This window comes from Larimichthys crocea, chromosome XX (genome assembly GCF_000972845.2).
Source record: "Larimichthys crocea isolate SSNF chromosome XX, L_crocea_2.0, whole genome shotgun sequence".
NCBI lineage: Eukaryota > Metazoa > Chordata > Actinopteri > Sciaenidae > Larimichthys > Larimichthys crocea.
In genome coordinates this window covers 14,839,606-14,850,617 of record NC_040030.1, presented here as the reverse complement: position 1 = coordinate 14,850,617, position 11,012 = coordinate 14,839,606, and the positions used below count along the sequence as shown (strand labels likewise).

General features: G+C 43.3%; 1 protein-coding gene across 2 annotated transcripts in view; it reads left to right on the top strand.

Annotated features, from left to right (window-relative positions):
• The first annotated feature begins 1,910 nt into the window (after window positions 1-1,910).
• The window catches only part of LOC104933570 (septin-7), a 42,283-nt gene continuing 33,181 nt past the window's right edge, over window positions 1,911-11,012 (top strand). The window contains exons 1-2 of one of the 2 annotated variants that reach the window (XM_019272492.2): window positions 1,911-2,262; window positions 7,543-7,642. In XM_019272492.2, coding sequence (XP_019128037.1) covers window positions 2,224-2,262; window positions 7,543-7,642 — 139 coding nt within the window. In that variant the 5' untranslated portion in view covers window positions 1,911-2,223. The remainder of the gene's footprint in view (window positions 2,263-7,542; window positions 7,643-11,012) is intronic. The other variant, XM_010749063.3, reaches the window with a different exon arrangement.

Sequence of the window (11,012 nt, the reverse complement as noted above, 5' to 3'; positions counted from 1 at the left end):
AAATCAGGAGGCTACATACAGAAAATGAAGAGAAATACATTGAATGAGAAGGTGTGTCTGAACTTTTAACAGTTCAATATTTCAGATTAATATGAAAAAACATACAGTACACGTTATAAATGTTTACTGGTTACATGCATTATAACATTAAACATATTATATGTAAAGATTGATTCATATCAAGATTGATTGTTCATATTTTAAATATATGATACAGCAGAGCATGGAAAATATTTGACCAAAATATTTGTTTATATATCTGTTTATATTTATTGGCTCGGGCTCAGAAATGCTCACCTGCTTTCACAGGTAAAAACAAATGTGTTTAACATCAGCAGTTACTTTTTTTGCCACTAGAGTGAGACAACTAACCACTGAACGCCACATCCAGACCACGACAAAGACTTCATCATGAGCTCATGCAAATCACACATATAGGGCCAAGAATGTCCATTATTATGTTTTCATATATATGTTTTACGTTATGAAATGATCTTCTCAGAGTCAGTGCTGCTCCTAAAGGCTCCCCTTATATATTCTGATAATCCTCTTACATTTACAGAAACATTACCAGCTCTCTTGATGCTCTTTGGTTTGACCAAATGAAAGTCAGCTCACATTTAATTAACACTTTGTCTGCTGATGATAATTGTTTCAGTAACGATATTAACAACAGTCTTTGAAGGCAGCAGATGTAGGCTTCTCCTCACACACACACACACACACACACACACACACACACAACCAGAGGCCACATTCGTGGTGACCAATAGGAAGGCGGATTCAGGCCCCCCTGCAAGTGCATCAAGTTAACCAAACACAACCAGGAGCAGACCTGGAGTTGGTTGTATTTACTTTCAAAATAAGAGCCCACAGCTTGCCCTATGGTTGAAGATAGTTTCCATAATTGTTCCTCCTGAAAAGCTGCATACTTTCTGAGGTGTAGTGCATATTTAGAGCTCAACTTATATATCAACTACTTTATTACTGTGGAAGTACAGAACCCACAGGCCAGCTAATAACACATATCCTGTTCTCTCACAACTCTGTAGCTAGTTAACGCCTGATTCAATCTGTACTTACTACAATCTGTAATTCACCCTCAGTACAGTTGTCATGAACGGGGAAATTAGCTACAGAGACCAAAACTGTTTTTTGTACCAGGCTGTAAACATGTTTATTTCTGCTGTGAAGTTGGACATTTGAACATGGGGACTTATGGAGACTGGCTCACTTCTGGAGCCAGCCTCAGCTTTTTAAAGCTAAAACTAATCATTGTGAAGTATTTACATCAGCAAGATATAAGCTTACGTTAATGTAAATTCAACTTCAACTTTCAACTTTTTATTTATTTATATAGCACCTTTCATACTGAATTGTAGCCCAAAGTGCTTCACAGAACAGAGTAAAAACAGAAACAGACAACAGAGCAGTTGCATGAAAAACTAGAAATTAAAAGAGAAGTAAAAACATAAAACTACAACAATGAAACAAATAAGAAAAGAACCTATAGGGTAAAAAGCAGTTGCGGTAAAAGTAGACCTGTACAGTAAATAACAACCAGAGATAAAAGTAACAGGGAGTGATCAGGACATAAAAACTCAGCAGTGAATGTCCAGGCACCTTAGGTAAAAGCCAGGCTAAAGTCTTAAGTTGTTTTTTAAAAAATGTCTACAGAGGTGCAGTCCCTCTAATTATGTGAATTATGTGTCTTTTTGAGGGGGACAAATACAGATTTGATGGGCTTATGATCAGAATTGATTTATCATATTGAGGCCCAATGCAACAGAATCTATCAGGCAAAAAGAATAATATAATAATGTATAAATAAAGTTAGTGAATCTGTTATTGTTTTTAAAAAAAAAATAACATGTTTTTCTTCAAAAAAATTCCGTCTTATTCTGAAATCCTCCACCGGAAGTACCGCGTGAGTTGGGGTAGTTTGTCCGCGCGAGGAGGAGAAAACAAAAAAAAAAACGGTCGGAGCATTTTTTCCTCGCTCGCGCTACATCTGGTAGTAAGTCCATCAGCGGCCATATGTAAATTTAACCTCATTCATTCATTTTTAGACGCAGTTTGTCTTTTTATTTAAACACCACAAGACAAAACAAAAGCTCCGAGCTTCTCTCCCGGTGCTGCTCCGCCATTCTCCTGGACGTTTCTCGGTGTATGCCTCTCGGTGGTGACCGTCCGTCGCGGGCTGGGTGGTGACAGCACGGTACGATGATCGAGCGACCAGAGACTGCGGTTCCCAGCATCGCTGTAAGTCACATTACCGTCGAATAATAATAATAAATAAACACAATTTATACTGTTTACACATACATGACGCATCTTGTGTGTGTATTGTGGTGTAGCTTGGTCGTGGGTGGCGAAACTACTACACACTTTACGTTATATATATGTATATGTGTGTGTGTGTGGTGAATACCGTGTTTGTGTAATAGATAACGCAATAACAAAACAAAAAAACGGCAGTTATTTGGACGTTGAGGGGGTCCCTGAACGTTACACACAGTAAGGACGTGGTCTGGTCTCAATTATAGCTTCTTTTTTTTTTGGGTTGGGTGATGGAGTGAAAGAGATGTGCAGCATTAAAATTCATGTTAAGATAAAACAATAGAAATCTCCATATTTGGACCATGAGCCACATATAAATGCACCCGCAAATTTAAATAATGCAAGTAGAAATATTAAACCCTTTCCTCTAAAAAACAGATATCAAGTCCTCTTTTTAAAGGTCCAGTGTGTAGGAAAGGAGAAACATCTCAACGTCGGCAAAGATCATCATCGGTTGAATGATGCCTGGTTGCTCTAATAAGCTATCTATAATAGCACCCATAACGTCAATCAAAGCGTCCACGCTCTTAATCCGGCATAACTTTAAGCCTTAATATAATGTGAACAGGTGAGTTGTATATAAATTCACCCTCAGTACAGTTGTCATGAACGGGGAAATTAGCTACAGAGACCAAAACTGTTTTTTGTACCAGGCTGTAAACATGTTTATTTCTGCTGTGAAGTTTTTAACATGGGGACTTATGGACACTGACTCACTTCTGGAGCCAGCCTCAAGTGGACGTTAGAGGAATTGCAGCTTTTGGCAGTCTTCATTTCTTAGCCATAGAGGTTGGGCGGTGGCAAAGACGTACAGTCATTGGACTTCTGGAGCCAGCCTCAAGTGGACGGTTAAGGAACTGCAGCTTTTTGTACTTTCCCCCCCAATGGCTTAATTTCTTAGCCATAGAGGTTTGGCGGTGGCAAAGACGTACATTCATTGGACTTCTGGAGCCAGCCTCAAGTGGGCCAGTTTGAGGCCGCGTTGGCTTCATTTTACAGCCACGCAGGTTGCTGCTTGATCTACATCAGTGTTTATTTTGTCTGTTCTGGGCTACTGTAGAAAAATGGCGGTTCAAAATGTATTTATACTGTAGATATGAAGAAACACACAGCGGTAGATATGAAGAAACACGCAGCGGTAGATATAAAGAAACACTCAGCGGTAGATATAAAGAAACACACAGCGGATATGAAGAAACACGCAGCGGTAGATATAAAGAAACACTCAGCGGTAGATATAAAGAAACACACAGCGGTAGATATAAAGAAACACACAGCGGATATAAAGAAACACGCAGCGGTAGATATAAAGAAACACACAGCGGTTCTTATTTTCAGGTGACAATACACTAATGAAAACGTAGTAACAGTACCCTGTAAATTTAAGTAAGACGTTGCCTGATGGTCTGTATTGTGTACGGCAGTAGGACTACTACTAAAGATATTCCCTAAATTACATTTAATTCACCAGATAACGAGTCCTCATTAAAGCACTCAGTTGTTAAATGGAGTTTGGTCTGACTGTCGACCACATCTGGCTGGCTCATTTTGTGTTTAAGAACACAGCGCTCATTGTGTTTTCTGTTTGTAACGCACTCTGAGGTGATTGGCAGTGATTTTCTTTGAGGGGGTGGGTTTAAAAAAAAAAAAGAAAAGCTTGGCTGTCGAATGATCTGTGTCCTCCCACGCTGTGTGTATTTCTGATATTCAGTGTTCGAACTGGAAGTTTAAAACAGCTGATGGACGCGGTGAGAGGCCCTCAGCATCAGCTGCTGAATGCATGAAGGGTCGGTGGGTGTGGTGGTGGTGGTGGTGGGTGGACTTGGCAGCACAGATGATGTCAGTGAACCAGGCCGCTACTATCACCGCTGGGTGTACTGGGGGGGGGAGGGGTTCAGGGTAAGCCTTTTCTCCTCCACTACTTCCCTCTTTCGAAGTCAGTTTCACAGCATATTAATCATAAAGCATCGCACAAGAGGGGAAGAAGCACAGCGGCCATTGTGTGCTGCCAACACTGTTTCATTCATGCACGCATTAACATGCATACTGTACACACACACACACACACACACACACACGCTTTTGTGGCTAAATGATGAACGGCGAAGAAGAGTGGACGAACCATCAGAGGTGCCACCTTTTATGTAACACACTCACACATGTACAACTTGTACGTGGGTGGATCGAACGTGGAAATGGTGGAAAGTGCTTCAGGCTCGTTCGGAGTAGTTGCAGCATCGATGAAGCGAAATAGATTGTTTCCTCTTTTCTCTGTGTCCATAGCAACCGCTGATGACACTCGACTCGTCACAAATGACACTCGACTCGTCACAAATGTGGTATATATAGAATATATATATATAAAGGACGTACTAAACTATGAATGTTTCAGTCAGTGCTGACACCCTGACACGGCGTTTTAGTGTCTTTTAGCAGTTTAATTTAATCGTCCAGTAGTAGGAGTGTTTGGTGATTGGCTTCACAATTAGCCTCAACAATATAACTTCTTCTTATCCTGTGACTTTACATTCTTATAGGGTTGCAAAGGGGCGGAAGGTTTCTGGTAAATTTCTGGTAAACTTTCCATGGGAAGTTAAGCTTGGGGAATTTGGGGAATATTCCATATTAAAATTATGAAGATTTATGTGAATTAACTGCAAATTGGGGGTAATTTAAACAAACTATCATATCCACAAACATAAATATTATTTTATTGAACAATATTATGTAGTCCACAAGCTCAAATGTGTAGCTTCAATAGTCTCTGTGTGCTCTGGTGGTCCAGGTACAGAAATCACCTGTGCAGGTAGAGGGGGCGTGGCCTCAATAGCCCAGTGTGCTCAATAGTAAGCAGTGTGCTATGTGCATGCAACCTTACATTCTTATGTGTGTTTATTTCACAAAGCAGCTTCTAAATCTGAGTCTGACTGAAATTTAAGATGCAGAAATAGAGACATGAAGAAGTTTAATTTGGTTTGAGAGAGAAAGCAGCGGTTGAGCGACGTAGACAGTGAATGAGAGTGAGCGAGCGCCGGGCTTGAAAAACCCGGTTAATCAGCCGGTTTCCCTGATTGTTTCACGGCGATTACATTCAGGATCCAACGCCTACATTAGATGTGTGAGACTCCTTACAATAACAGCTGTAGACTACAGAGTTTGGCACACTACAAGCTACTCGATCTAAAAGACAGAAAAGATCCTGGTTCAAAACTTTTAAGTCGATCGTCTGGAATTATTGATACTGTAATCAGACAGTGTTCACACAGGATCAGGCGCTGCAGCGAATCACCACAGAGCTCCCTCACTCTCATTCACTGCCTGTGTCACTCTCCCTGAAACCATCAGACACACACTAAACGTTTGATTCTGATGTGCCTAATGCTTCACAGTCTGAACGGTGAAGTAATGATTCATTGCAACATAGACCGGCCACATTTCACAGCGTTGCATCATGTGTCACTCAGTCAGACAGAGGAAGTAGGACAGAAGTCAGGATGTGACGTGTCACTGTTTTTGTGTCATTGTATCTTTATTTTGGACACTAAGTCAGACCTCCATCAGCATCCATCAGCGCGGAGCTGATGTCTATCGGCACCACGCATGACGGACCCCGTGAGGCCGCTCGCAGGAAGGCAGTCAATTGTGTTTGCCTCGTGTAGCGTGCAGGGCATCGCACAGCGATTGGAGGGCAGGGTGGGGGTGTTATCTGACAGCACGGCTGACGGAGAAAGAGATGGAGGGATAACCGTGCAGAACCACACTGAGCTTTCCAATCGGAGATGACGGCATCGTCAGCTGTCCGAGTTAACCCGTGTTTTTCTTCTTCAGCCTCAGCATAAAACAGGAAGTTTGACATCATCCAGAGTGCTCTGTAGTTCCTGTGTGTTTATGATTCTTGTGCAATGAGTGACCCTGTGTCGCCCACAGGTTTCCAAAGAGCTGAAAATATGCGACTCTGGCCACCACCATGTTGGCCGTACTGTTTCTTCCACCGCCCGACTAATCTAAAAAGCAAAGACGTGGATCATCAGCGGGCCGGATGATGCCTGGGTGCTCAAATAGTAACTAGTAGCCCAACATGGAGGGAATTAGAGTTATTTAACACTCCATCTATCACCTCAAAGTACAGTAATACTTCTGAGATGTGCTGGAGGGGTTGTGGGTCGCTGGGGACACATCAGAAACGTATTAAACATGTTTTGGTTATGAACTTTAATTTAGATCCAGCCCTGATATTGCTACTGATATTACGATAGACAGGAACTTGACTTCCTTACTGAGAATTCTGCTTTTAATAGCAAAGAAAAAAATTACAAACAGGGTAAAAAAAATTTCAGTTAAAGACCAAGCGGCAACCTCCGGTGCTGGGAAATGAAAGGCTGAAGTGTTGAAGTGCTAAAAACTCAAACTTGAGTCAGTCTCCATAAGTCTCCATGTTAAAAACTTCACAGCAGAAATAAACATGTTTACAGCCTGGTACAAAAAACAGTTTTGGTCTCTGTAGCTAATTTCCCCGTTCATGACAACTGTACTGAGGGTGAATTTATATACAACTCACCTGTTCACATTATATTAAGGCTTAAAGTTATGCAGGATTAAGAGCGTGGACGCTTTGATTGACAGGTGGGTGTCGTCACAGGTGGCTTGTTTGAGCAACCAGGCGTCACTCAGCCCGCCCTGATGATCCAAGTCTTTGCAAATCATTAGGAAGAGGCAGGACAGCCAACATGGTGACGGCCAGAGCCACCACACACACTGAGCTTCTTGTGGGTGGCGTCACACATACGCCGTCCGTTCTCTGTACTGTCAGGCCGAGGCACACCAGCTTCACCGAGACTCGTCCGAGATGACGGACTGATGTTTCTCTGCGAGTCGGCCTCCCGTCACCTCTCTCAGCTCGCCCCTTAAAAACAGCTTTGTTTTCCACGCTTGTATTTATCCCAGCTGCACTTCACTTCAAAGGGACTCTGTCTCCGCAGGACTCAGAGATACTAATTGTAGGTTCACAACTGTGTGTGTGTGTGTGTGTGTGTGTGTTTTTCTCACACACACAGTAACAGAGTTTCTGCATGTTGATGTTTTCTGTCAGCTTCTGTTTTAAAGATGCAAATTTCAAACCTGTGTGTGTGTTTTTTATGATTCACGCTGTGTGTGTGTGTCCTGCATTAACAGAAAGTGTGTGTGTGTGTGTGTGTCTTTCAGCAGCGGAACCTGGAGGGCTATGTGGGCTTCGCCAACCTCCCCAACCAGGTGTATCGGAAGTCGGTCAAAAGAGGCTTCGAGTTTACTCTAATGGTCGTAGGTAAGTTGTAAACTCCCATGAATGTGTGTGTGTCCAGGTCAAACCTATGCACGCACACCTGCTCGTCTCTCTGCATGTGTGTGTTCATCGTTGTGTGAATGTGGGTCATCAGCGCAGGTTTAAAGGAGGTAAAGCATGCGCGGCATCCGACGCACTCAGCTGCTCGGGGTGACGAGTTGACAGTTTAAAAAGCAGTTTGCGCGGAGCGCCGCGCGGCCCCGGCTCTCAGACAAACATCTGCAGCCATGTTCAGCAACGGAGAATGCGTGCACGTGACTCCCAAAGGAGGGGAGGGAGGACGATGACGCACAATAACACATCTGTGTGTTCTGGATGATTTGATTTTGGAGAGCGAGCTGCAGGACGGCGGTGCAGAGCATGAATGAAGCTGGTTACAGAATGTGGGTAACGGCGGTACACAGGGAGGGAAGTGGACGGCGCAGCGGAGGAACGTTGGTTTGGCTGTTTATATGGACACGCATACAAACACATAAGTAGTGGCTATTGTATGCGGAGCTGAGGTCCTGACGTCACGTCTGGGCCGCCTCTGTAACTCCATGCAGACTCTCATTCAGCTTTTCTGTCTGCAGCCTGTTCCCGGAGTTTACATTCATATTTAGGACAAATGAAATATTACGTTCTAGTCCAGCAGCAGTCAGCCCAGCTCGGCGTCTGTCTTTCAGCCTTTTATTTCACCAAGGTCTCACCAACCACTAAAAGTCAGTCCCACATTTTTTACTCTTGCCCCTTTAGTCTGATTTTCAGTTGTCAGTATAGTTACGTAACGTCAGTGTGGTTTTGATTGAGCTTTTCTCATGACCGGAGGAGAAACCGGAAGCCCTGGTTTGACTTTGACATATTGAAGTGCGCCCTGTGTGAACGAAGCCTGTAATGGGCAGATATGGATTGTTGTTGAGGAAGTCCTGCAGAGCTGTTGAGCTGTCAGATACATCGACATTGGTCTTTTACTCTTTTAACACAGTCTGTCAGGTATGAAGTACAAAAGACATTTCCAGCATTGTAACTCTGCAATTCTTGTTGTCTTATCTTGTGTTGACCCCAGTCAGCCCAGTGAATCAACACAAAGAGTCGAGAGAGCTTTTATTATTTCAGCCTGTGGTTTCAGCTTCCTGTTTAGTAAACAGCCACTGTGCAAGAGAAGCAGGAGGGAGACAAAGACAGCCGAGTGATGGCTTGGAGGAGAACCAGAGAGAGATCCACAATCAACTAGATCCTGTTTCAGGCCCTCTCACATATGGGGGCCCCTCTGTCTCTCTCTCTCTTCCCAGCTTTCTTGGCTCTCAGCGCTGCATACCCCAGCTGATCCAGATTTCACACATAACGAATGTGAAGCGCTGCAAAGCAGCGTGTTCACAGCGGACAGCAGTACAGCATGAAGAGGAAGCTGGGCTTTGTTTGTCCCACCGCTGACTGCTGATGATGAATGAAAGCTGCGGTGAAATATTTCACTTCACGGCGTCTTTGAAACAGACTTCATGAACTTAAAAATGAAACATCTGGACATACATTTCTATATTTATGCAGACTTGTTTTTCACTCCAGAAAGTGACAGTGAAATTCATCCACACGTCTTCTTGAAATATGTGTTTCTAGATTACTTCAGTACTTCAAATAAACTAACCTTAGCAGGCAGGAAACATGTTTGCACTTTGCAGTCACAGCAACAAGCAAGTTTCTTTTAAAAGTTGCTAAACCGTGGAAAGAAATACCTGGCAAGCTCGCCAACTGTCGCTAATTGGCCCATATGCTTACACGGTTTATTTGTACCTCAAACTCTGTCGACAAACCATTCTGCTTTTGCAGAACAGTCAATGACGGTATAAAGAATGGACGTAGTCTCCGTGATGTCTCTCATAGGTTTCTGAAGAGCCGTTTTAAAGCTTAGTGTGTTGACTGTCAGGCCTCCCGACAAAGACGTGGCTCATCAGCAGATCTAAGGCGGGCCAAATTAAGTCTGGTTGCCACCTATGATGGCACCCACCTGTCAGTCAAAGCATCCACGCTCTTAATCCTGCATAACTTTAAGCCTTAATATAATGTGAACAGGTGAGTTGTATATAAATTCACCCTCAGTACAGTTGTCATGAACGGGGAAATTAGCTACAGAGACCAAAACTGTTTTTTGTACCAGGCTGTAAACATGTTTATTTCTGCTGTGAAGTTGGACATTTGGACATGGGGACTTATGGAGACTGACTCACTTCTGGAGCCAGCCTTAAGTGGGCGTTAGAGGAATTAGAGTTTTTGGCTTCGCTTCACAGCCACAGAGGTTCCCGCTTGGGAATAGTTCATGTTCCTACAGATTAAGGCTTAAACAAAAGTCGAACACAGCTAGTGAGCGGCGATAGCATCTGCCCTTTTGGACTATCTCGGTCAGGACCATCAAAACGACTTCCTATTGGTCAAAAATGAACTCATGAATGAACACACAAAATTCACACAGTTGAATTTGACCTTTTTAGAGCGGACAGGAAGTGACCAACTGAAACTGACTTATGAAGCAGCAGCAAGCGTGAGTCCAGCCAGAGAAGGAAGGAGTTTGGAGAGGTACTCATGTATATACAGTTTGTATATGTAGCATTTACCTCCCATTTCCTGAGCTATAAAACCAAAAATAGACTTCATATATGATCATAAACATGATCACTAACCACTGTGGCTGGCGGAGAGATGGTATACCAGCAGAGAAACAGACGTGCTGATTATTTTTTGACTTGAGAAGCAGCCAGCTGGACCGAGCGAAGGGCTGGATTCAGCACTGCTGTACTTGGCATCGTATCGAAGTGTGAAAGCTCGGCTCGGCTCGCAAGCCTCGGTATTGTTCCCTTTTAGATCTGGAACAGACAGATGGGGGAGTATGAGCCGGCTGGGCGGACGCCTGCAGGTAAACCTCGTTCAAATTCCAGCAGAGCTATTATAAAAATGTGACGGCAAGAACTGCTTTCTGATCCCATCACAAGTAGATGCAGTCTGTGTCATAACATTAATCCATAGTCGAAGTAGACTGGCTGGAATATGAGCCATGGCAAGACATTTCAGATTAACAGATAGTAATGGCATCCAGCTGCAGCAGGCCGTATGTGGGTGGCTGCGTCAATCTAACGAACTCTTTATGCCACATATTGTTACAAAAGACCGTGCAAACCTACTACCCCATTTGTGGAGAGTTGAAGAAAAGACATATGAGGCAACGTAGGCCTTCACGCATGAGCTTCAACTCAAATCAGAGCCCTGGATTAACGATAGTAGCGTCAGTTTATGAGCAAACTGGCTGGCTATTCATCTGCAGACATAACAATGTTCAAATCAGTCAATCAATCAGTCGAACAAAGAAGTCAAACTTATCTAC